The sequence below is a fragment of the Sturnira hondurensis genome, unplaced genomic scaffold, assembly GCF_014824575.4.
Source record: "Sturnira hondurensis isolate 20B ecotype Veracruz unplaced genomic scaffold, ASM1482457v3 Scaffold0022566, whole genome shotgun sequence".
Lineage (NCBI taxonomy): Eukaryota > Metazoa > Chordata > Mammalia > Chiroptera > Phyllostomidae > Sturnira > Sturnira hondurensis.
In genome coordinates this window covers 1,936,762-1,964,604 of record NW_028095197.1, presented here as the reverse complement: position 1 = coordinate 1,964,604, position 27,843 = coordinate 1,936,762, and the positions used below count along the sequence as shown (strand labels likewise).

At 34.2% G+C, this 27,843-nt stretch overlaps 1 protein-coding gene across 7 annotated transcripts in view; it reads left to right on the top strand.

Annotated features, from left to right (window-relative positions):
* GKAP1 (G kinase anchoring protein 1) overlaps positions 1-27,843 on the top strand; it is a 75,936-nt gene that overhangs the window by 35,814 nt on the left and 12,279 nt on the right. For 5 of the 7 annotated variants that reach the window (XM_037035806.1, XM_037035805.1, XM_037035804.1 and 2 more), the window contains 2 exons: positions 2,123-2,145; positions 20,171-20,323. In XM_037035806.1, the coding sequence (XP_036891701.1) occupies positions 2,123-2,145; positions 20,171-20,323 (176 nt within the window). The remainder of the gene's footprint in view (positions 1-2,122; positions 2,146-20,170; positions 20,324-27,843) is intronic. The other 2 variants (XM_037035808.1, XM_037035807.1) reach the window with 1 other exon arrangement.

Below are 27,843 nucleotides of genomic sequence, written 5' to 3'. Positions count from 1 at the left end.
TAAAGTAATTTAAAATCAATTATAAAAACCCCATCACTAAAACTTATGTTTTTATATTTCTGAATTTAACACTCACTGAAAATAAAAATTGACTTTTGTAGTTTTTAAGTCATCATGGAACAAAGATATTATTGTCCTTATATATAAAGTCATTTGGCTTAAACTAGATCAGGAATAGTATCTTTAGCTTTCATTCATTATTGGTCAACCTCCTCAAGTTATCTGGAACTATGTCTTAGAAAATTAAAATGCAAATTTTTAGAATGAAATTTATTACCAGAAAACTATATTATCATTTTTATTTTCTTTTTGTAAAAAAGGGAAGGCAGAAGGAAATTATATCATCCACTAAATTTTTGAAGACAGACTACAAAGCACCTTTTTTGATGTTGGAAATTGTGAAAACACTAGGTTCTGTACTGTATTCTATGGTAGCCAATATTCCTGTGTGATAGCTTAAATATAAATTAGTTAAAATCAACTAAAATAAAAAATTTCTTAGTTGCATAGGCCACATTTCAAATGCTTAGTAGCCACAAGTGACTAGTAGCTTACATATTAGATAGCCCAGTCAAAAAAATTTTTTGAATAGCACTGTGTATATACCAGTCAGCTTAAGTTGCTAACCAAATGGACAGCTATTTGTTCATTAACAGAGCAGCCTATTTGATTGATATGAATTTAGCCTTAATACATTGGGCATTCATTCTGTGAGGATTATTAATATTATAGCAGTAATCTAAAAAAAAACCCTACTTTACTATTTTTAGAAACAAGCCTATCTATGAAATTGGGAATAAATTTAGAGGATTATTTTGATTTCCTTTATGGATCAGGAAAGTTGCTTTGTTTAGGGTTGGAAGAACAGATGTATGTTATAATAAAATTCCAAATTTTAAGAAAGACTTAAAGATTTAGAAAATCTTTTAAGAAAGATTTTCATATAAGAAATATTTCATTAGAAACCAAGCAGAAACAAAAAAATTTTAAATGTCTTTATTTTCCATATGTTTGATTTATTAAATATATGAATTTATTAGATGGATTGAGAAAGACATCAGTATGATACTGTTAAAGGAAACTCTGCAGCTATTACAAGTTGATTAACACATTCTTCATCAGGTTCTGACATTACATTATATGTTAAGTAGAACATACTAATAGAATCTATAATCTACCAGAATTTAGTAATTAGATCTGAAACTTGTGATTTTGTCATTTACTATGTTTATGGACTTGACTCTCATCAAATGCTGTAGAGAACTGGTTCAGCTTTTAGATTCTCAGTCACAAGAAAGCTATTCTATTCAATCAATTAGTCCTTGAGAATGGAAAATTTTTACTGTCCACATGAGACATTATTAAATCTTACATATCCTGATCATTTTCAATTTAAATAAGAACACTTGCTCCCTATTTGTACTTCAGTATTAGCCTTCTGTCTGGGTAGATTCTCTTATGTGTCTTCTTTTTCCTCATTCTGTAATCCCTTTTCACAAATGCTACGTTGTTACTAAGTCAGTGATTTGTTTAATTCAGATATATTCGTTTTCCCTTCCTTTTTGTATTCTATAATTAACATTAATTTTTAGAATTTTTAAATGGTCTATCAAATCACTACAATGTATCTTTAAAAATAAACTAGCCAGTAGTTTTAAAGGACACAAATTACTATTTGACTTCTAATTTTATTTGCTAAAGAAGTAGTAAGTACAGTTTTTGCAACCACAGTATAATATGATTTGATTTTAGACATTTTTGTACCCCCTCAAGTTCTCCCCTCCTTTCAAAAATATTAAATGAAACCAAAAACTTAAATGATGTAGAATTCAAATGTGTAGAATTTAGTAGTACTCTTTATGGGTGCTATTATGGGTGACATTTACTGGGTTATAAGACCTGGTCCCTAAGCTGAACAAATTAATAAGTATATACTGAATTTTAACATCTTATACCTAGAAAAATAAATCTGATGAATCCTAGGCAAGCCCCAGTTGACTTCTGAAACTCTTACTATAATTTTGAAATTATTTTGAATTACTTCATTTAAATATTTTACATATTAAAATATCTTCTATGTTAATTTTTTCAATGAAGTATCACTGTTTTTTCTTTTTTACAGAACATACTAGTAAAAAGACAGAGGTAAGTGTTGTAACCACATTTATTTTAGAAAACCCTTGTGATTTTGAGAATAGTACTTGAATGTGTAGCAGTAAGTCTTTTTTGGACATAGTCATTTAATGGACAACCCATAGGTTTTTCATGACTAAATTCGATCATATTTCTGGTAGTTATAATGATATAAAATACATTGTGGTAGAATAAAATATGATTATGTGCATGAAATATAATAACGTGGCTTTAGCATCCTAATTTGTGTGTACCTGTGAGCCAAAAGGTTATGACACATAAGTTAAAATTTTAGGGAAACTCAGCCTTTATTTTAACTTTTATTAAAAACATTCTGAAACCCTGTTTCAAGATATTTTGGACATAGAGAAATTGTGAGGTTAGCTGTGATTATATAGTTTATACCCATGGATAAGATTAATCCAGTGATACACTTTTCTTAGCATTCACTATTAGCAGGTAGTGCAGCCATAACTAAGTTTTATTGGTTACTCTTTTTTTTAATAGTCCATAAAGCCTCTTATAACCCTTTTAAAACTGGAAAATGAGACTGCTATAAAGTATCTTTTAATTTGAGGATGGTACTGAAAATTGTTAAGAGTGCTTTTGACTTCTTTAGGTGATAATTTGAAAGTTTTATTCTTATATTATGTGTGTATTTTGTCAGTAATTCCATTAATTGATTTTTTTCAGATGGCCAGATATCCCTTGGTTTCACTTTAGAGTATATATATGGTTTTTGATCATTTTTTTGTTTCAGGCATTTGAAAACAACATCTGAATAAGTCTGTAACTATATTACTTAGTTTTTAATTATTCGCACAAACACAGAATTGATTTGTTAGTAAAACAGATACTAGAAATTCTTTTGAAGTTATTAACAAACCACTGTTACCATTTCTTACATTAAACTTAAATGACCACAAATATACACTGAGTATTAATTTTATGTTTAAAAGTGGAAAACATGTACTTTTGGATTGATTCCTTTTTTTTTTTAAATCCATTGATTTAAATGGAAGTTAGCATTATGTGAATGGACAAGCAGACACAAATGGTACACCTTATTCCTAAGAAACTACCCCCAACTGTTAGTAGAGGGAAAAATAACTTTTATAAACTGCTATGTGCTTGCTTTTTCTTCTTTACTGATTTGAAAGAAGAAAAAAGCCAGAATGACCAGGATTTCATCTATTTAATATACACACTTAATCTGAATTGTATTTAAACAAGCATAGGTATGTGGCATAGTATACAATTTTGTCTTAAAATTTTCTAATTTAAGAGCTGTGTTCCCATTTTCTGGTAAATAACTTGATATATAATGAAATTTACTGTAAATAATTCTAGTTAAGAGATTTTCTGTACTTGTAAGTATAGTCTAATTGTAGTTTATTTCCTCAATTAAGAGATTTTCTATATTTGCAAGTGTAGTCTAATTGTAATTTATTTCCTATGTAACTGTTTTAAGAAATTAGTCAAAAGAAAATGTAATTCACATTATTGTTGACACTTATTATACCAAAGTGATGTTCCATTTTCGTTATTGGTATTACTTTCTGGGACCTGAATATTTAAATGGTTATGCCATTGCTCTAGTAATTTAGAAAAACTTTTTTTCAATGAGTTCAAAACAGAAGTTTGAAAAAAAATTCTGATTTCAACTCTAAAATGACATGTTTTCTGCTTCTAAAAATTACTAGTCTTTGTTTTATGCTGAATAATCAATTTGATTCTTTCCATCTTTAATATTTTACTTACATCAAGAGGTTTTTTCTGTGGGTACTCTAAAATTCGTAACCTCTGTGGAGAACGATATACATCCTACACTTCCCCTCATAAATCAGGTATTCATTGGACAGAATTTGAAAGGAAAACTATTTTTTACTTTATTGCTGGATGATGAGGGTTACTTAACTGCCTGTGTATTTGTCTAACTGCTAGCTAAACTTGTTCTCAGGTTAATTTCATCATTCCTGTTTTTCTTTTTCTACTCACCTCATAATTTATGATTACATGTTATTAGTCTCAGTACTGTCTTTCCAGTCACCATTCTTTGTAATCTCTCTCACCCTGAAATGATTAAAATAAATGACACTTTCAGGAGTAAAAGATGGAAACAATTTTTCATTAAATGTGCAGGAGCTCTTGGCTGCCTCTGCTCTAACCAGTCCCCTATCCTTCACTATGGTGTAGTCAAGAAAATCTTAAGAGAAGTCTAGACAACCACAATGAATAGCAGAGTAGGTACTTGTACATACTTCTTAAAAACCTCAAATGACTATGTCTTTAAAATAGCATTATTTGATCCTTGAAGTTGTTTTGTTTGTTTCTAATTTTAATGTGTTGCCTTTGTAAATGCCAGTACTGCCAGATTAAGTATCTCATAGCTACTCCTTTTTCTTTAGTCCTACATTTACCTGGCCTAAATTCCTGTCCTCTGGTACCATTTAATATCTTTAAGAATTTTAGCGATGATCATATGTCTTGAAGTCTTAAATTTTGAAAGGTAAAATCTTTAATATGCTTGAATAGATGATCTCTAGGAGAGCACCCAAGAATTTTTACAGTTGCCAAAGGGTAGAGAAGGAAAGGAACTGGGATAGGAGAAAGGCTAACTTTTCACAATATAAATGTTTGAATTTTCTATCATGTCTGTGTACTATTAAAAATTATATTAAACTCTTGCTGGGTAGGTAAGTGGTTAGAGTGTTGTCACTGATATGCCAAAGTTGTGGGTTTAGTCCCCACTCAGGGCATATACAAGAATCAACCAAATAAATGCATAAATAAATGAAAAAACAAATCAGTCTCTCTCTCTTAAAAAAGAGAGAGCTGGGGAACAAACCCAGTTCTGTCTACATCCATAGCCCATTTTTTTTTATTGCATTATGCTTCCAAAATCTCTACATTACATATATGAGCTTGAATAAATTATTTATTTATTTTAGGCCCTAGTCATATTAGCTGAAAAGGAAAGATTCAGTCTGTTGATTTCTAAAATTATGATAAATGATCAGTATGTGACTGAAATACATATTATATGGTAAAAAAGTTAAACCCTATAGTTAATGCTACCAAAGCACAGGAGAGTAACAATATTAGACCATTAAATCTTAAAAGTAATAAATGCTACCCAGCTTTTAAAAATCTCACCTAAAATTTGGTTTTACTCAAGCAATTCAACCTATTATCTTACTCCTTTCAATGTGCTAAACTCATTTTTGTGTCCATGCCCTATTTGTATTTATTATATTTGTTAGCTTGCTTTGGTTGTAAGTAACAGAAGCCCAAATCAATACAGCTTAAGGGAAAGAGAGACATTTATTGGTTCATGTAACCAAACAGTGGAAGAATAGGGAAAGAGCTGGCTTCATAGTTGACTAGATTGAGAAATTTATATAGTTTGGGGACTCTTCATTTTTCTTCTAAGTCTCAGTTGCTATCTTTGGCTTCACTCATGGCAGATCACTTTATTATGGGAGAATCTCAAGAGTTATGTCTTTAAAGGATATTATATAAACTGTTAATTAGCTTTTGAAGCTTGATAATTCAGGTCAGCTTTTGTTTTGTTTGTTTGTTTTTTGAGGGAAGCAAGAATATTTTCTAGATGATGTGATGTGCTTCCTTCCAGGCATATCTCAGGAGGAGTAAATTTTTCTGATGTTAAAATTGATTCTCCATTAAAAGGAGCCAGGATTACTTGAAGAAATATGGCTGCTTCTACAGCTGCAACTGGGGATACACAAGATGAACCTGGAGTGTCTTGTGATGTTAGAAATCAAGGGAGTACTTAAAAAAAACAAAATATAGGGGCATGTCAGAGGGACATAGGAAACAACCTAAAATACCTCCCGATGTCCACAGCTGGGACAATTTGAGATACAAAGTAAATAATAGACATATGGTATTGGTACCCAGAGTATAAAGTACTAATCATAAGTTGAGTAGTCAGTCATATAAATAAGTGATTGAATAAATAAATAAATAAAGGGAGAGTAGAGACAAATCTCCTATATAGAAAATATAAATAATTTATATAGATATTACCCCTCTGGGGGGAGAGAACTTCTTCTACTCTCCTTGAGTAACTCGCTTCCAAAAAGTAGGGTGTACAAAGGGAGAGAAAGTAACTTTACATTGGAGAAACCTAGCAAACAGAACTTTGACCATGTGATCAGTGTCAATATTATTAGTGGTAAATTATGTTGATAGCATGTACCCTTGATTTGATATGATATATGGTGAAAATGGCCTATGACTTTGTGACCTCTCCCTCTGTCTCAAAAACCACAACCCTTTCTAACCATGAGAAACAGACAAACCCAAATCAAGGGACAGTCTACAAAATACCAGACTAGTAGGACCAGTACTCCTTAAAACTATCAAAGTTATCAGAAACAAACTCTGAGAAACTGTCATGGACCAGAGAAGGCTAAGGAGACATGACAACGAAATGTAATATATCCTAGATGGGATCTTGGAACAGAAAAAGAACAGTGGAGTCTAGTTATAATAATGTGGTAGTGTTAGTTCTTTAGTTGTAAAATTTATTGTGATAATGTAAGATGTTATCAGAAGGAGAAACTGGGTGAGAGATATATGGAAATTCTGTCTAATCAGAAACTTTTTTGTCAGACTATTCTGAAATTTTAAAAAGTTTGTTTAAAATATAGGTCAGTGGGTTCAGGGATTGTCAGCCATTATAAAGTTTTCCATCACTTTCAGTGGTTTTAGCAACTATTAATGATCATTTGCTTGATTTATTATTTTTAGAGTTTTTTATTAAATTTGAAATTCAGGAATATATGCATATAGTATTATAATAATGGAATAGTAGAGGAGAGTTTATGAAATCAGAAGTCTCCCAGCCATTACCCTTCTCTTACTACTTTTGAAATTTTCTCACATTTGAAGATTGACTCTGCATCAAGCCTTGTGGAAGTATTTGGAGGTTTTCTGCACCCAGATTGTTTTTTCATACTACCTTGCCTACCCATGTATTTTCCCCTGCATCTTCCTCTCAGTGGTGTCTAGTCCATGAATAGCTGTTTTTGTGAAGGGGAACAAAGTCAGGAATGACCTGTTTCCATCTTGGTGGCGTCACTTCCCGTCTATCTTTTTTTATTTGGCTAATTGTGCTTCAGGACTTGGACAAAAAAGTACTCTTTTTTGGAAGCTTTCCCTGATTGTGGTGTTATTTAGATGATCAGTATACCTTGTGTATACTTCATAGTCTTAAACAGCCTATTATTGTTTTGTTCTTTCACTAGAGTTTGAGTTCTTGGAAGTATGGGACCATGTCTTGTTGATTTAGTTTTGCTGGTAGTCCTAATTCCTGTCACATATTAAGTAATATAAATGATGTTGATTGATGAATGAATGCTCTGTCTTCTCACTAAAACCCTCCCTAACCTTTTTTGATCTGCTTCTTCTGTGTTTTTTATAACACTTACAACAGAGGCACATAGATTTTTTATTTTTTCTACCAGTTCAAGCACATTGTTAGGGCCTTCATTGAGCTCTGCATTAAGAAGAATTCTGAGACTGCACACTTGCTCAGGAAGAAAATGTGCCACTATCAATTATGTTTACCATTTGTAAAAGGGGACTAAATGGCTGCATGCTTACAGGTATTTGCCCTTGCTGATATGTAAAAAGGAATGCTTAATAGTTGTTTGTTATTATGTGTTAGTTTTTGTCAGCAGATTGTGAGTTCTATGAGAGTAGCATATGCACAGCATAATAGTAATTGTATTGGAAGAGCTTAATAAGTAATTGTTTTTTTTAATATTTTATTATTTATCTTTAGAGGGGAAGGGAAGGAGAGGAGAGAAATATCAATGTATGGCTGCCTCTCGTGAGTCCCCTGCTGGGAACTGGCCTGCAACCCAGGCATGTGCCCTGACTGGGAATCGAACCTCAATCATGTGGTTCGCAGGCCCGTAATTGTTTTAAGTCAAGTTCAAGACTTGAATCCATCAGGATCTACCCTAGGGAAGAGTAGAAAGTAGAATTACCATGCATATTATGTCATCTTTAATATAGTAGCTCATTTAAAGAACACCATTATTTAGAATTCCTCTTAGAATAAGTTCAAAGCACCCAAGAATGGCAAAAAAAAGTAGCAGATACAGATGAAGCATTTTGAGGTTTGCATGTTACTGTGTATTTAGAACTTGAAACTGTGAAGCTTGGAGGTTATTCTTTTAGGAGGTGACTTGGAGCCCCTAGAAAATATGAAAGAAATTATTGAAAAGAGCATCAATATTTGTCCGCTTACTCTGTAAATGATGTGTTCTCCAGTTAGGAAATAGGTACTCAGTGGGGAGCTAGGTTTGTTTTTTTACACACAATAGAATGAATGCTCCGGTCTTAAGAGTGCAGTTTGATAAGGTATGACACATGCCATCTATCTGTGTGACCTACATCCCTATCAAGGTAAAGAACATTTTCATCATAGCAGAAAGTTCCTTTCTGCCCTCTCCCAGTAATTATAATACTTCACGCCCCTCCCCTCCCCCACAGGCAAACCACTGTTCTGATTTCTGTCATCATAGATTAGTTTTGTGTCTTTATTTAAAATAAAGCATGCAGTATGTTATTTTTTAGTTTGGTTCTTTTCCCTCAGCAAAATATTTGAAGGCTCATCTATTTTGTGTATATCAGTAGTTTTTTCCTTTTTGTAATTTTGAGCATCTTTTTATATACTCATCAGCCATTCTTATGTCTTTGGTAAAACATCTTTATCTTTTACCCATTTTAAGTGTATTGTCATATTATTTTGTAAGGTCTCTTTATGCATTTTGGATACAGGTACTCTATCAATAATGTAATTTGCAAATATTTCCTTACAGACTGTGACTTGCCTTGAATTTCTTAATGCTGTCTTTTGGATTGTGCTTTTCATTTTTTTCCTTTTTTCTTCATTTTTTTAATTTTATGGATTGTGCTTGTGTTGTTCTTTATTAACGCTTTGCGTAACTCAAGGCCACAGTGACCTTTTCTAGAAGCTTTATAGTTTTAGTTCTCCTTTAAAGTCTATGATCCATTTTTCTTTTTTTATTGTGGTAAATACACATAATGTAAAATTTGCCATCTTAACTATTTTTAAATGTACAGTTCAGTGGTATTAAGTACACTTACATGGTTGTGCAGCTTTACCACTGTCCATCCCCATAACTCTTCCATCTAGTAAAGCTGGAGATGTATGCTTATTAAACAGCCATTCCTCATGTTCCTCCCACTCCAGCCCCTGGCAACCACCATTTTTACCTTTTGTCTCTATGACTTTGAGTACTCTGAGTACCTTGTGTAAGTCTAGTATATACATTATTTGCCTTTTTGTGACTGACTTATTTCGCTTAGCATGATATCCTCAAGTTTCATCCATGTTAAAGCATGTTGCAGAATTTACTTTTTATGGCTGAATAATACTCCATTTGTGTGTATGTGTTTGTACCACATTTTGTATATCTATTCATTTGTCATTGGACATTTGAGTTGCTTCCATGCTTTAGCTATTGTGAGTAATGCTGCTATGAGCATGGGTATCTAAATATTTGAGTCTCTGCTCTCAGTTCTTTAAGGCATATACCCAGAAGTAGAATTGCTGGGTCATATAGTAATTCTATACTAATATTTTGAGGAATCACCATACTGTGGTATACAGTGGCTGTACCAATAGTGTGTAAGGATGTTTCTCTATCCTTGTCAACACTTATTTGCTAGGTTTTTATTTAATACTAATCATCCTAATGGTATGAGGAAGTATCTCGCTGTTGGTTTGATTTGCATTTCCCTAATGATTAGTGATGTTAAGCATCTTTTCATGTGTTTATTGGCTATTCACATATCTTCACTAGAGAGATGTCTGTTCAAGTACTTGCTTATTTTTAAATTGGGTTGTTTGTTTTTTGTTTTTTATTGAGTTTTAGGAGTTATATATTTTTGATATTTATCCCTTATCAAATATGTGATTTGCAAATATTTTTTCCCATTTTGTGGGTTGACTGGGTCATAGTGTATGATTTCAATATGTTGCTGAATTTTCTTTGCTAGTATTTTTTTGAGGATTTTTTAATTGATGTTCTTAAGGATTATTGGTATGTGGTTTTGTTTTCTTGTAATCTTCTTTAAATATTTGATGGAATTCACCAGTGAAGCCACCAGGTCCCAGGGGCTTTTCTTTGTTGGGAATTCTTGATTACTCATTCAATTTCATTACTAGTTATAGTTCGAGTCAGATTTTTTGTTATTCTTAGTCTTGGTAGGTTTTGTGTTTCTAGCAATTAGTCTGTTACATCTTAGTTTTCCAAATATATTTGACATACCATTGTTCATAGTACTCTCTTACAATCCTTCTTATCTCTGTAGAGTCAGTAGTAATGCCCCTACTTTCATTTCTGATTTTAGTTAATTGAATCTTACCCTTTTTTTAGTCTATGTAGCTAAAGATTTGTCAATTTTGTTGATCTTTTTGAAGAATCAACTTAATTTTATCTTTTATTGAATTTATTGCAGTGATACCGGTTAACAAAACTATACAGGATTCAGATGCACAATTCTGCAACACATCATCTGTACACTGTGTATTGTGTGTTCACCACCCTAAGTCAAGTCTCCCCATCCACCACCATCTATCCCTTCTATACCCTCCTCCACCTCCTCTCCTCCCTCCTCCCCTGGTAACCACCATACTTCATATCTCTCTCTCTCTCTCTCTCTCTCTTTTTTTTTTTTTTGCTCAATCCCTTTACTCCCCTGACCCCCTGTCACACACACACCACCTATCGCTCAAAGAACTCACTTTTGGTTTCATTCATCTTTCTCTGTTCTTTTTTTATTGTTGTTATTTTGTGTATCTCTGCTCTAAGCTCTATAATTTCCTTTCTTCCTCTAGCTTTTGGTTTATTTGTTCTTTTTCTAATCCCTTAAATTATGAAGTTTAGTTGTTGACTTTTTCTTTCTTTTTTTTTAAAGCACTTACAGCTATGAATTTCCTACTTAACACCCCTTCCGCTGTGTCCCATAAGTTCTGTTATATTGTGTTTTGGTTTTTATTTGCCTCTAAGTATTTCTTATTTCCCTTGTGATTTCTTTCTCTGATCCATTGATTGTTTAAAAGTGTTATTTAATTCCACAGTTTTGTGAATTTTCCACTTTTATTTATGTTGTTGATTTTTATTTCATTCCATTGTGGTCAGAGTATATACTTTGTATGATAGCTGTCTTTCATCTATTGAGACTTCATTTGTGGCCTAACATGTGGGCTATTCTGGAAATTGGACTTGAAGAATGTGTATACTCTTATTGGTGGGTAGTGTTCTGTATGTCTGTTACATCTCATTAGTTTATTGTGTTAAGTCCTCTGTTTCCTTACTTCTGTGTGGTTATTGTATTCATTATTGTGAGTGGGGAATTGAAGTCTTTATTATTGTAGAACTGTCTATTTCTTCAAATCTGTTAAATTTGCTTCATATATATGAATTTTTTGCTTCATATATTTTTATGGTCAGTATGTATGTAAATGTTCATTATTTTATATTTTATTGCTGACCTGGGTGTGTGGCTTAGTTGGTTAGAGCATCATCCTGTGCACCAAAAGGTTGCGAGTTCAATCTCCGGTCAGGGCACATTCCTAGACTGTGGGTTCAATCCACAGTTGGGGCATGTATGAGATAGCAACCAGTCAATGTTTCTCTCTTATGTTGATGTTTCTCTCACCTCCCTCTCTCTAAAAATCAATAAACATGCTCTTGGGTGAGGATTAAAAGTATATACATATATATCTTTGTCTAGTTTTTTTATTTGTGATTTATTTTGTCCAATATTAGTGGACCTGCTCTCTTTTGATTAATAAGTGCTCAGAGTATACTTTTCCATTCCTTCACTATCAACCTATTTGTGTCTTAGGATCTCATCTGAGTCTCTGTAGAGAACATACAGTTGGATCATATGTTTTTATTTATTCTGCCAACCTGTGTCTTTGGATTGTAAGTTTAATCCATTTTTATTTGAAGTAATTGTTGATAAGGAAGGACTTCTTTCAGTGTGCTGTTTGCTTTGTATATGCCTTACAGCTTTTTTAATCTCTCATTTCCTGCATTAGTGTTTTCTTTTGTGTTCACCTGATTTTTTTTGTCATTGTGAAATGTTTAAGTTCTTTCTTCATTTTCTTTTGTCTATATTGTGGCTCTTTGTGATTACCATGAAGAGTACATTTGACATCTTAAAGTTAAAACACTAATTTGAATTTGTAGCAGCTTAACTTCAATTAACATTAAAAGCTGTGCTGCTTTATACTGCCATCCTTATCCCTTTCAGTTTTGATGTCACAAAACTATATTTTTACAACATTGCGTAAACTAATAATTATTTTAAGTGAGTTAGTTTCCTAAATTATATAGAAAACAAAACTTGCAGTTACAAACCAAAGTTATAGTAACAAATCTTTATAATATTTTTTAATTTTTATTTTTATTTAATTCTTGTTCAAGTACAGTTTTCTGTTTTATATTCCCAGCCCTACCCCCCACAGTGCTCCCCACCTCCCTCCCATTTCCGACCCCCCACCCTTAGTTATTGTCCATGTGTCCTTTACACTTGTTCATGTGAGTCCATCCCCTTTTCCCCTATGATTCTCTCCCCTCTCCTCTCTGGACCCTGTCAGCCTGTTCCGTATTTGAGTGTCATTGGTCATATTTTGCTTGCTTGTTTGTTTTGTTGTTTAGATTCCTTTTAAAGGTGAGATCATACGGTATTTATCTTTCACTGCCTGGCTTATTTCGCTCATCATAATGCTTTCCAGTTCCATCCATGATGTTGCAAAGGGTAGGAGCTCCTTCTTCCTTTCTGCAGCATAGAATTCCATTGTGTAAATGTACCATAGCTTTTTGATCCAGTCATTTACTGATGGGCATCTAGGTTGCTTCCAACTCCTGGCTATCGTGAATTGTGCTGCTGTGAACATCGGGGTGCACAGGTTCTTTTGGATTGGTGCTTCAGGGTTCTTAGGATATACTCCAAATAGTGGAATTGCTGGATCAAAAGGCACGTTCATTTTTAGTTTTCGTAGAAAGTTCCACACTGTTTTCCATAGTGGTTGTACCAGTCTGCAATCCCACCAACAGTGAACTAGGGTCCCCTTTTCCCCACAACCTCTCCAGCACTTGTTTGTTTCTTTGTTTATGATAGCCATTCTGACTGGTATAAAGCGGTATCTCATTGTGGTTTTAATTTGCATCTCTCTGATAGCTAGCAGTATCGAGCATCTTTTCATGTGTCTCTGGATCCTCTGTATGTCCTCCTTGGAGAAATGTCTGTTCAAGTCCTCTGCCCATTTTTTGATTGGGTTGCTTGTCTTCTTTGAGTGGAGCCGAATGAGTTCTTTGTATATTTTGGAGATTAAACCCTTATCTGAGGTATCATTGGCAAATATGTTTTCCCAAGCTGTTGCTTCTCTTTGTATCTTGATACTGTTTTCCTTAGCCATGCAGAAGCTTTTAATTTTGATGAGATCCCATTTGTTTATTCTTTCCTTTATATCCCTTGCTCTAGGGGACGTATCAGTAAAAATATTGCTGCGTGGAATATCTGAGATTTTCTTGCCAATGCTCTCCTCTAGGGCTTTAATGGTTTCACGGCTTATATTTAAGTCTTTTATCCACCTTGAATTTATTTTGGTGTATGGTGTAAGTTGGTGCTCAAGTTTCATTTTTTTGCATGTAGCTGTCCAGTTCTCCCAACACCATTTGTTGAAAAGGCTATCTTTACTCCATTTTATGTTATTGCCCCCTTTGTCGAATATTAATTGGCTGTAGAGATTTGGGTTTATTTCTGGGCTCTCTATTTTGTTCCATTGGTCTATGTGCCTGTTTTTATGCCAGTACCAGACTGTTTTGATTATAGTGGCCTTGTAATATAGTTTGATATCAGGTATTGTGTTCCCTCCTACTTTGTTCTTCTTTCTGAAAATTGCAGCTGCTATTCGGGGTCTTTTATGGTTCCATATAAATTTTTGAAGTGTTTGTTCTATGTCTGTGAAATATGCCATTGGTACTTTAATAGGTATTGCATTGAATCTGTAAATTGCTTTGGGTAGTATAGACATTTTGATGATGTTAATTCTTCCAATCCATGAACATGGTATATGTTTCCATTTGTTTGTGTCTTCCTTGATTTCTTTCTTCAGTGTTGCGCGTAGTTTTCTGCGTACAGGTCTTTTACCTCCTTGGTTAGGTTTATTCCCAGATATTTTATTTTTGTTTTTGCTATATCGAATGGGATTTTCTTCTTGATTTCTGCTTCTGCTGTTTCATTGTTGGTATACAAAAAATGCCTTTGATTTCTGGATATTGACTTTATATCCTGCTGTTTTGCCAAATTCATTTATTAGTTCCAGCAGTTTTTTGGTAGAGGCTATAGGCTTTTCCATGTACACTATCATGTCATTTGCAAACAATGCCAGTTTTGTTTCCTCCTTTCTGATTTGGATGCCTTTTATTTCCTTTTCTTGTCTGATGGCTGTGGCTATAATATTTTTTTCTGTAAACATACTAGTTTCTTAAATCATGTAGAAGACAAAAATGTTACAGTTACATGCCATTGTTATAATAATACTAGCTGTCACATTTTTTCATATATTTAACTTTATGGAGATGTTTATTTCTGGCTTTGAGTTACTGTCTACTTTCCTTTCACCTTACCAGGCCTCCCTTATGCATTTCTTGAAGCTAGTCTAGTAGTCAAAAACTCCCTCAGCTTTTGTTTATTGGAAATGTCTTGATTTCTTCCTCACTTCATTTTTTTAAGGAGGGGAAGGGAGGGAGAAAAAGAGGGAGAAAAATCTTGATGTGAGAGAGAAACATCGATCAGTTGCTTCTCTCTTTGAAATATATTTATTTTTATGCTATTACAGTTGTCCCCTTCACTCCCCTCCACCGTGCACACCTTCTCCCATTCACATTCCTCCGCTTTAATTCATGTCCATATGTCATACTTACAAGTTTTTTAGCTTCTATATTTCCCATACTATTCTTACCCTCCCCCTGTCTACTTTCTACCTACCATCTATGCTACTGGTTCTCTGTACCTTTTCCCCCTCTCTGCCCATCCCACTTCCCTGTTGCTAACCCTCCATGTGATCTCCCTTTCTGTGGTTCTGTTTTTGTTCTAGTTGTTTGCTTAGTCTGCTTTTGTTTTGGTTTTAGGTGTTGTATTTAATAATTGTGAATTTGCTGTCATTTTACTGTACATGTTTTTTATCTTCTTTTTCTTAGATAAGTCCCTTTAAGATTTCATATAATAAGGGCTCTGTGATGATGAGCTCCTTGAACTTGACCTTATCTGGGAAGCACATTATCTGCCCTTCAATTCTAAATTAAAGGTTTGCCGAATAGAGCAATGGTGGATGTAGGTCGTTGCCTTTCATGAATTGGAATACTTCTTTCCAGCCTCCTTGCCTATAAGGTCTCTTTTGAGAAATCAGCTGACAGTCTGATGAGAACTCCTTTGTAGGTGACTGTACCCTTATCTCTTGCTCCTTCTAGAATTCTCTCCTTCATTTTACTCTTGGGTAATGTAATTATGATGTGCCTTGTTGTGTTCCTCCTTCGGTCCAACTTCTTTGGGACTCTCTGAGCTTTTTGGACTTCCTGGAACTCTGTTTCCTTTGCCAGATTGGGGAAGTTCTCCTTTATTGTTTGTTCAAATAAATTTTCCGCTTGTTGCTCTTCCTCTTCCTCTTCTGGTACCCCTATAATTCGGATGTTGGAATGTTTAAAGATGTCCTGGAGATTCTTAAGCCTCTCCTCATTTTTTTGAATTCGTGTTTCTTCATTCTTTTCTGTTTGGTTGTTTCTTTCTTCCTTCTAGTCCACCCCATTAATTTGAGTCCCAGAGTTTCTTTTCCATCACTGTTGGTTCCCTGTACATTTTGCTTTATTTCACTTAGTGTGGCCTTCATTTTTTCATTTAATTTGTGACCGAATTCAACCAATTCTGTGAACATCCTGATCACCAGTGCTTTGAACTGTGCATCTGATAGGTTGGCTATCTCTTCATTGCTTAGTTGTATTTGTTCTAGAGCTTTGATCTGTTCTTTTGTTTGGGCCATCTTTTTTGTCTTGTCATGCCTGTTATGTAGTGAGGGGCAGAGCCTTAGGTGTTCACTAGGGCAGGGCAACCCGCATTGCTGGGGTGTGGCCCTGTATGTGGGGGCGGGGTCAGAGAGGGAACAATGGCGCTTGCTCTGCTCTCTGCCGCATTTCAGTCACTTCTGCTGCTTCCCCCAAGCAAAATGGGCCCATCTGGTGCTGATTCCCAGCGGGTTGGCTTGTGCATGTTCTAGGATCCTTTGGGTCTCTCCAGTGAACTCTCCTGTGAGGCTGGGAATTTCTCTTGGCACCTCAACCCCCACAGGTGTTTCCAGTTGGTGTTTTGAGGTTTTATTTCCCTGTGCTGGGGCCCTGGGTTGTATAGTCTGTCTTGCTCCCCAGTTTCCCTGGTTTATCTGGCTTGGTCCACCAGCCGCCTTGTGCGCCAGTGCCCCTTCACAATCCTTCGTTTCACTGGGTCTGCCTGCTGCTGCCCTGCAAGCCCGGGGTTGCCATTTGCTGCCTTTTTTTTTTTTTTTTTTTGCCATGATCCCTCTCACTTGGCTGCCCAACTTCACCCCTCCTGTTGGTCTGGATGAATATGTCTACTTTAACTCTTTGGTTGTTGGACTTCCATACAGTTCAATTTCCTGTCAGAATTGGTTGTCTTTTTGCTTCTAAATTTTTGTTGTACTTACTTTGGTTGTTCGAGGAGGCACATTTTGGTCTACCTATGTGTCCATCTTGGCCAGCAGTTCAGTTGCTTCTTATATATTTCCTGACAGGGGGCCAAAACCACAACCTACACATGTACCCTGACCGGGAATCAAACTGGTGACCTTCTGGTGCATGTGATGGTGCTACAACCAACTGAGCAACATGGCCAGGGCAACCTTGGAGGGCCATACTTCATTGACTTGAGATAGAGAAAGAGAGAGACATTGATTTTATGTTTCACTTATTTATACATGCATTGGTTGCTTCTTGTATGTGCCCTGACTGGAGATTGAACCTGCAACCTGAGCTACCCAACCAGGGCTATTTTTTTTAAATAAAATTTATTGGAGTGACATTGGTTCACAAAACCATTTAGATTCCAAGTGTAAAACTTAGTAGAACATCATTTGCATCACTGCCTTGTATGTCCATTGCCAAAAGCAGGTCTCTTTTCCATCCCCTTTGCCCACCTCTACCTATCCCTACTCACCTTTCGCTCTGGCTATCACTTTATTGTTATCTGTGTCTATGTGTTATATATATATAATATGTTTGGTTTTTTTTTTTTTTTCTTAATCCCTTCACCTTCTTTCAATCCAGCCCCCTCCCCTGCCAGCTGTCAGTCTGTTCCATGTAACCATGCCTCTGTTGCTGTTTTTTGGAACTGCAGTTGTTAGGGAAGTGAAATCCATAGGCTGATTAGTTGCCACCATCATGCTGTTCCTTCCACATAGAAGCTCAGCAGTGTTTTAAGCATATTTGTTGCTTTAAAATGAAATCTTGCCATAGTATACTGGAAATATTTTTTGAAGCAGTAGACTTAGAGTTATATCTATACCACTTAGCAATAGAGTGACTCATGGGCAAGTTATTTAACTTTGCTGAGGCCATGATTACTTTGTGGGGAAATCATTCTTCTATCAACCTCTCATAGTATTGATGAGATTCAAATGAAGTCATGTTTGTGTAAGTTCTTTGCAAAATATGAAGTTCTGTACAAAATTTTTAATGTAATTTGTGTATGTATTAATAGCACTAATATAAAAACTTTTTTAAAAAACACTTTCACATAATGTGAATAGAAAAGGATGAACAGTTATTGAACTGTTGGGTCATTGGCTCACTAATTAAGATGAGTAAAATTAAGAGTATTATAACTCAAGAATGGAGGACACAGGTAAAACTATTGAAAGCTAAAGTAACATTTACTTCAGTCTTTGACTTCAAAGCAGGAAGTTGGAGAGAAGCAGTGGTACTTTTCTTGGAGAATATGTAAATTTTGTAATTTTACGTAATTGAGTAGGTTGTGATAAATTTTATCTATCATAGATGTATATGATTTATATAAAATTATTTTTAAATGTATTAGGGGTGGGCTGGGGTGGGAGTAAAAGACAGAAAACTGTACTTGAACAATAATTAAATTTAAAAAATGTGTTAGAAAAGATTGAGCAATAAGAAGCAACAGTAATCAAACCAGTGTGGTATGGCATAATTGTAATCATAAAGGTTAATAGAATTAAGAGTCTAGAAAAGAAACCTTTACATTTATGTTCAAGTGATTTTGAACAGGGATGCCAAAAGAATTCAGTGAAGAAAGAATAATCATCTCAACAGATGATGCTGTATATCCATATGTAAAAAAATGAATTTGGACCCCTTCCTCACACCATGCAGAAAAAAATAACTGAAAATTGATTACAGACCTAAATGTAAGAGCTAAAACTATAAAGCTTGCAGAAGAAAATATAGAGTCTTTGTAACCTTGACTTATATGGTGGTTTCTTGGAAAAATTGGACTTCGTCAAAATAAAAACTCTATGTACAAAGGACACCATCAAGAATGTGAAAATACTACCAACAGAATGGGAAAATATATTTGCTAATTATATATTAGATAAGAGACTTGTGTCTTGATTATATAAAGAACTCCTAGAGCTCAAAAATAAAAAACAACACAATTAAAAAATGGGCAAGAGATCTGAATGGACATATTTCCAAAAAGATACATAAATGTCCAATAAGCACATGAAATGATACATCAGAAAGTCAACTCAAAACCACAGTGGAATCCCTCTTACACCTATTCCAGTAGCTATAATAAAAAAAGACTGATAATAACAAGTATTGGTGAGAATGCAAAGAAATTAGAATTCTCATACACTGTTGGGATTATTAAATGGTGTGGCTGCTTTGAAAAACTGTCTGGAAATTCCTCAAAAGGTTAAACATAGAGTTGCCATATGTCTCAGCAATTCTATTTCAAGACATATACCTAAGAAAATTGAAAACATATTCATACAAAAACTTGTGCACAAATATTTATATAATAGCATTATTCATAATAGCCAAAAATGCAAACAACCTAAATGTCTATCAACCAATGGATGGAGAAGTAAAATGTGGTATATCCATTAATGGGATATTATCTGGCAATAAGGAATGAAGTAGTGATACGTGCTATAATATAGATGCAGCTTGAAAACATTTTGCTAAGTGAAAGAAGCCAGTCACAAAAGACCACATATTATACGATCACACTTGCATTGGCTGTCTAGAATCGGCAAGTCTATAAAGACAGAAAGTAGACTGGTCTTACCAAGGGGACAACTGAGCGGGGGGTGCTGTATTAGGAGGAATGGGCAACAACTGCCAATAGATTCAGGGTTTCTTTTTGGGGTGATGAAACTATTACAAAATTGATTGTGGTCCCTGGCTGGGTGGCTCTGTTGGAGTGTCCTCCTATATACCAAAGGTTGTGGGTTTGATTCCCAGACAGGGCACGTATGGGAGGCATCTGTTCAACGTTTCTCTTTCACCTCGATGTCTCTCTCTCTCTCTGTGTGTGTCTCTGTGTGTGTTTTTCACTTTCTCTCTAAAATCAATAAAACATCTCAGGAGGATTAAAATTATTTTTAATTGATTGTGGTTATGGTTGCATAACTCTGAGCACATTTAAAACCATTGAATTGTGCATATTATATGGGTGGATTGTATGATATATGGATAAAAAAGATTTTTTGAATCAAGCAACACCTAACAAAAATTTGAAGATGAAAACATTTCAAAATGTGTCACTACTGTTTATCTTGAAATAGAGAAGAATTGTATGGTTGATTGTCTCTCAGTTATCCATTTTCTTTTCCTTTTAGTGGCTGACTAGGTTTATTAAATACATACACTTTTGTGTTGAATGATAGTAAATCATAATTCATTTTTGACAGGAATTGAGTTCTTCTCACACTTTATCACATGATGGAGGATTCTTCAGTAGACTGGAAGATGATGTTCATAAAATTCTTATTAGAGAAAAAAGAAGAGAAAAGCTTTCAGAATATAATGGAACAGATAATTGTGCAGCTCATGAACACTACCAGGCATGTAAAATAGAAGATTCTCTTAAAATCACAATAAAATTAAAATACATTTTTTCATTTTAAAAAAATAAGCAGTGGAATCAAATTATGATTCTATTAAGTTACAGCTTTAGGATTTGTCTTAGTCATAGATATTTATATTAAAAAGTGTCAAGTGAAGTACTTCATTCATTGAGGAGTAACTAACTATTGAGCATGTGCTATATGCAAGGAAGTACTGTTAGGCTCCAGTTTACGTGAGTAGGAATACTAAGATGGTGGGGACTGTCCTTTCCTTAAACTCAAGAGTAGTAGTGGGTATTGGAGAAAGTAGACCTATAAAAAAATATCATTTAGCCTGATGAAGGTTTTAAGAGAGATATGAACAATAAATAGATTTTTGAATGGAAAAGGTAATAAATCACTTGGGTGAATTGTGAAAGGTATATAAAGAATGGAGAAAGCCTAAGATAACTGCAAGAACAAAGTCCCAGAGTTATGAAAGGCCTTAGACTGAATATTCAGGAAACTGAAAAATACTGCATCTAAGAAGCGTAGAGTTAAGTGTGTGAGATAATACAACCAGGGAAACAGATTGCATTTAGATAATGTAAAAGTTTTTTTTATGTGGAAATAAATTAGAATTTTATCCTGTGGCTAGGGGTTGCAGACGGTGGCCCGCAAGTCAAATCTGGTTAGCAGTCTGTTTTTCTAAGTCCCACAAACTGTAAGAATGGTATTCACATTTTAAAAATATTGTTTAAAAACAAGATATTATATAGAGAGACCTCTAAGTCTATGTTTTTACCACAACTTCTAGTCTCCTATTTGCTTTCTCTTAAACTATGCATCTGTTTTTTACCTTATGTGTGAATGTTTTCCCCTTACTTCCTTGATTTTCTTTTATTCCATGCTTGCCAGTATGCAGCATTAATGCCTGGGCTGCCAGGTATTGCTGAAAAACAGTGTTCATGTTTTGTTCTGAAAATCATTGTTAACTTTTACATATCCTTATTTCTACTTAACCTTCTTTTTGATTCATCTTTTTCTGACTTTGACAAATTCCTACGTTGGCTATTCCAAATTCTAAAAGCCCATTTCCCATCTTGTCGCTCTCTTCAATGGATGTTGTCTCTGTTTCTTAAGACTGATAAATTCAGTCATTCAACAAATTGAACACCTGCTGTACTGTTTTATAGGACATGAGAAGTCATACCCTTAATAAATTTATCCCAATGCAGCAGTAACATTGGTTAATAAATAATACATAATTCCACATGAAAATCTATTTTCAGCTTAGTGGATAATCCTTGTCTGTCCTGCGGTATGTGTGAGCTGCTTCTTTTCTTGCATTGAATTAAATGTAATGTTTTCCTGTCTTGCTTCAACTATCAAAGTTTATGTACAGTTTAGGCAGCCATATTAATTTAACATTTATGGTTAGCATATTTGCTTTCTTTTACATTGACCATGATTTTCCCCTTTGTGGTCCATATCTTGTTACTTTTTAAGCTATCAGGTAGTTTTTGGATAGAAAGAATGATATTAGTATATTTCAACAAATATTTCAAACTGTTTGTAGAACAAAATTGGGTATGTATGTTTAGTTAGATGATTAAGTAATATTAATGATATAGTAAAACCATGGGACATTACAATATGGTAGAAAGGCAGAAGTCTTTGAAATCAAACAAACCTAGTAACACAAAATATAGCTTCTGAGCTGTAGTTTATCAGCTGTATCACATTGGGAAGGAATTATCTGCCTTTCATGTACTATTAGAAAAATTAGCAATTATGATTTAAAGTGTTTAGAAGAGCATGTTGTATACACAGCACACATGTAATAGATAATTATTTTTGTACAAGGTAGAAAATGGTAAGTCCAAAAAAAGGATAAAGCATGATAGTAATTCACATGAATGGAGATCAGAGATGACTTTCTTAGAGGAAAATAGCTTTTGCATTATTATTTACAAGACAGTAGAATTTGGACATGCAGAGGTGAAGGAGAAAAAACTGAAATGTCATGAGTAAAAGTATTGAGGCAGTGAGGTATAAACCAATTTAATTAGAAGAGAGGATTATAGAGGAATGTAGTATCAGGTAAGTTTGGTAAGGTAGGTTAGAAAATGTTATGGAAGATTTAAAGTCCTGAGTTATGATTTAGTTAGTAAATAATAAAGAACTTTTTTTTAGACTAACCTTTTTTTAAATTTAATTATTTTTCAAGTACAGTTTTCTGTCTTTTACTCCCATCCCAGCCCACCCCCCATGCTCCCCACCTCCCTCCCATTTCCACCCCCCTTTGTTGTTGTCCATGTGTCCTTTATACTAGTTCCTCTAAATCCCTCCCCTTTTCCCCCTGAAATTCCCTCCCCTCTCTTCTCTGGACACTGTCATCCTGTTCTTTATTTCAGTGTCTTTGTTTTTATTTTGCTTGCTTATTTGTTTTGTTGTTTAGCTTCCTGTTAAAGGTGAGATCATAGGGTATTTGTCTTTCAACACCTGGCTTATTTCACTCAGCATAATGTTTTCCATTTCCATCCATGCTGTTGCAAAGGATAGGAGCTTCTTCTTTCTTTCTGCTGCATATACTCAATGGAATTCTATGCAGCAGAACTTTTGAAGGTTGAGTAGAGAACAAAATTATGTATAATAGTACTAATTTCTACTGCAGTGTCTATGAAAATCTAAATGAAGAACTTGAGATAGGAATTAGATAATACTCAGTAATGTTATGGGTTAAAACAACAACAACATACCAATGGTAGTGTAAATTGTTATAACTATTTTGGAAAACAATTTAGTATTAACTTTTAAAGTTGAAGATGATGGGCAGACTGTAAATTCTAGAAATTCTACCCTAGATTAAACCCCGGAGACATGTTCAAGAAGAATGTTGAAAACTCAGCTGTTTATAATAAAATCAATTAAAAAAATGAATGACAGCTATACTTAGCAATATGAATGAATATCAAAAACAATGTTTTATTAAAAATTTTATTTATTTATTTTTAGAGAGAGAGGAAGGGGGAGAGAGAGAGGGAGAGAAACATCAATGTGTGGTTGCCTCTCACGTGTCCTGCAACCCAGGCATTGTCCTGACTGGGAATTGAACCAGTGACCCTTTGGATCGCAGGCCTATGCTCAATCCACTGAGCCATACCAACCAGGGCTCAAAAATATAATGTTTAATTTTAAAAAGTCACCAAATAATAGTTTGATGCCATTTATATAAATTTCAAAAAGTAGAAAATTTAATATATATTTTAGGGAATACACATGTGTAGGAAAAGACTAACAGGAGGAGAATGACAAACATAAAATTCATAGCAGTAGATATCTTTACGGGGGAGGGGTTGGGGTTATGACTGTGGGGAGGAGGTACATGGGAGATGCCAAAGTATTGGTAATATTCAGATTCTTTTTTTCATTAAATGTATTGGGGTAACTTTGGTTAATAAGTTTATATAGGTTTTAACTGTACAATTCCATGATACATCTTCTGTAATATTGTATTGTGTGGCCACCATCCAAAGTCCTACTTTCGTTACTATATATTTCACCCTCTTTACTCTTTACTATTATACTTCCTACCCACCTTTTCTCTGGTAACCACTGTCCTGTTTGTCTATGCCTGTCAGTTTTTGTTTTTGTTTTTGTATGTTCATTTGCTGCTTTCAGTTTTACATTTCATGTAGAGTGAAGTCATATGATTCTTGACTTTTTCTGTCTTATTTTGCTTAGCATGATATTCTCAAGATCCATCCATATTTTCACAAGTGGCGGTATTTCATCTTATGGCTGAGTAGTATTTGATTGTATATGTGTGTAGCATATCTTCTTTATCCAATCATCGGTTGAAGGACACATCAGTTGTTTCCATGTTTTAGCCACTATGAGTGATGCTGCAATGAATGTAGGTGTGCATATATCTTCACAAATAAATGTTTTCAAATGTTTCGGGTAGATACCCAGAAGAAAGGTTGCTGGGTCATATGGGAACTCTGTTTTTCAGGACCCTTCATACTGTTTTAGGTGTTCAAAAACCTAGCTGTGTATTGCATTATTTTTCTTTTCACTGTACCTGTATAATTCACATATCTACATATGTGAAATTTTTCATAACTAAAAAATTTAAGATCTCATGTCATTAAGTGTAATTGGAAAAAAAAGATTGAGAACATTATAAAAATACTCTATTTCTCTTTTTACGTCCTTCTACTCCCCATTGTATACTTTTCTCAGAGAAAGAGTGCTCTTCTTTTTGTCAAGGTTAAAGTACTTTTTTACTGTACATTTATTAACATGGCAGGAACTTTTAGAGGTGAAAAATAACTTAACCCTAATTTGGTCATTCTTAACACAACATTTGGTTTCGTTTTTGACTGCTCCTTTTTGGAAAAATGCCACATATATAGGTATTTTAAAACAAGTGTAACAGTAAGGAATATAGTTTCATAGTCCTTTTGTAAAGCATTCATTATATTCTGTCAGACCAACATGCTGTAATTTGCTTGGTCCATACCCTATTCTCAGACATTTAAGTTGTTCAGAATTGGTCACCTGATACTCACTGAATATCTTCATGTATTTCGTTTTTTGATGAGTTATTTCCTTGGAGAAAATTCTTTAAAACAGTGATTGAGTCAAAGGACATAAACATCTGTGTTGCTCTTGATGTATTTTAACATTGTCTTTTTTTCAGCAGGTTGATTTCTCCACAATTTCACTAGCACCGGGTAGATCATCCATTCCACATCTCATTTGCCTTTATGGCCTTCGGGTTTCTGTTTTATTAATTGCCCTTATGACATATTTCACCTTTTTATTCAAGTGATACCTTGTACTCATTGTGTTGAAACTCAGGCTTTATCATCTACTACTCTCCAAACCAGCTGTTTGGCTAGACTTTTGTCATTTCTGTTTTTGGTTTTATCATTTTATCTATATATCCAGACTCTAAATTTCATTTTTCATGGCTTGGGAAATTTTAATCTTTGAAATATTTTTCAAATCTATCTTCTTTTCCATATCCGTAAACTTCATTGTCTGTTGAATCAACCATAGCATGTTCTTGAATAATGTAAATTCAGTGTTATTTTATGTGAATATTGATATGATGCCATAGGAACTTAACTCTTGCTCATGATAAAAATGGTTTTGTTATGTGTCATTTCGCTCAAAGTTGCAGAACCTGTCCATGACCTCAAGTGAGGACTTATAGTGTCCTTGACCTGACTTTTCAAGTCCTTAGGCTGTACTTTTCAAACTGGGAGTCTCAACTAACTTAACAGGTTTTGAAATCAGTTTAGTAGACTGTTACCAGAATTTATAAAAACAAAAAATGTCACAGTGTATCTTTATAAGTTATGAAATTGTTTCTCTGTAAATTTTGTTGTGGTTCTACTTTTCTGTGGATATATATACCCTGCCCGCTCAGTGATGTAGAGACTCTTATATGGACCACTTTTTAGTTAAATGAAGATGGTAAGCATTTCAGGTCATTAAGTAATTCTTGAACATTAAATAATTGAGTTTTTAATAATTAAATTGTTTTCATTTACCCACACTAAGAAAAAATATTTTAATGTATCAGTTTGATATAACATTTCTTGCTTACTATTGAAGTTATGTACTTTTTTATGTTTCTTGCTCATATGCCTATTATATTGTCTGTGACTTAAATATTTCCAGATTTTCATTTATCTTTTGATTTTATTATAGTATTTTGGGAGATTTTTCATCAAGTTAAGTCTCTCCTTTTAGTTTTCTCTCTTTGGTATCATGTGCAGAGGGCTTTCGTACTCAATGATAGATATTTATGTTCATATAGATACTGTTTTAATACTATGTGGTTTCATTTTTGAAAATTAAATAGTGCTTTATATTATTATTAAGTGATTATAGATTTGGTGAATTTTTAAATGAAGTGAAAATCTTCCATAATATCCCATCCTAAGAGAGTTATTAAAGTTTTATGTTGTCTTAGCATTTTTTCTTGGCATGTAGCATTACAATTTTGGAATCATGTTGATATAATTTATAGTTTATATTATCCTGTGGTTAGGCATTTAAACTGATGTCCATTTTTGTTGTAATAAATCTCCATGAATGTTAATAGATACTCTTCCCCTCACTTCTAAGATAAATTCCTAGAAATGAGATTCCTGGACCTAATAGTATATATATTCTTTTTTTCCCTTCTTTTAAATATTTGTTTTTTAAAATATTTTATTTATTTTTAGATAAAGGAGAAGGGAGGGAGAAAGAGCGGGGAGAAACATTAATGTGTGAGAGACAACGTTGATTAATTGCCTCTCCCACACTCATAGCTGGAGACCTGGCCCGAAGCCCAAGCATAGCTCTGAGTGGGAATTGAACCAGCGACTTTTTGGTTCACAGGCTGGCAGTCCACTGAGCCACACCAGTCAGGGCTAAATATTTCATTGATATGTTATTACAGTGGTCCCAGTTTTTTCCTCTTTGCCCCTCACCACCCATCCCACCCTCCATTCCTACAGTTAATCCCCTCACCGTTGTCCAAATCCATGGGTCATGCATATATATGTTCTTCATGTATATACATACTACTCCATTCACCTAGCATGTATATATTTGGTCCACCCACCTTATTCCTTAAACTAGAAACTTGAAGTGTCCATCTTTCTCACCTGCCACATTCAGCCTCTCATCAGGTATTCTTGATTGCATTTCCAAATAAATTTTACATGATACACTTCTTTCCATCCGAACTGCTTCCACCCTAATCAAAGGTATAATCTTCTCTGACCTGGAGTTGTACTAGCAGTTAAAGGGGTCTTTCCACCTCTCTTACCCCACTCTAAACCATTTTCACACATCAACCAAAGTCATCCTTGAAAAACATATCCCTAACATAAATCTTAACAGTTCTGTTCAAAATCCTTCACCGCTTCTAAATGCAGACCATTCTTACGGTCTACAAGGTCCTCTAAGATTAGGCCTTTACCTGAATAATCCATAATTATTCCCTTTTTATCACTATGCTTTTTCATAGCTTGAAAACCTCAGTTTCTAATTGCAGCATTTTTTTTGTTACATCTGTCTCCTGCACTAGATGAGTCCTACCAGGGCAATAACGTTTTCAGTCCTGTTCCCCATTGTATATCCAGAACTCAGCAGCAGTGAGGTGCTCACTGTATATTTTTAGAATAATTTAATGTTTCCACTTACTAGATGAATAGAACCAATTTATACAATTATCATAAGTATGACTTTGGGTTGATTTTTTGTATTTCAATTTGTTTATTTTGGTATCAGGTGCACGATGGAGGAATTTAACTTGATTTTTTCCCAGTTAGCCACTTGTCCTGTAACCTACCATTATTCAGCCTTTTTCGTTTCTTTAAAATACTATATTTATATTACAATAAATTCTTATGTGTTAAACCTCTTTCTGGGCTGGAAACTGGAAAGCTGGCATTTCTGCTGCCTGTCACCTACCAGACCCAATAAGCAGAGACAGGGATTGCATCTTCATGGGCGCTTTATTTAGA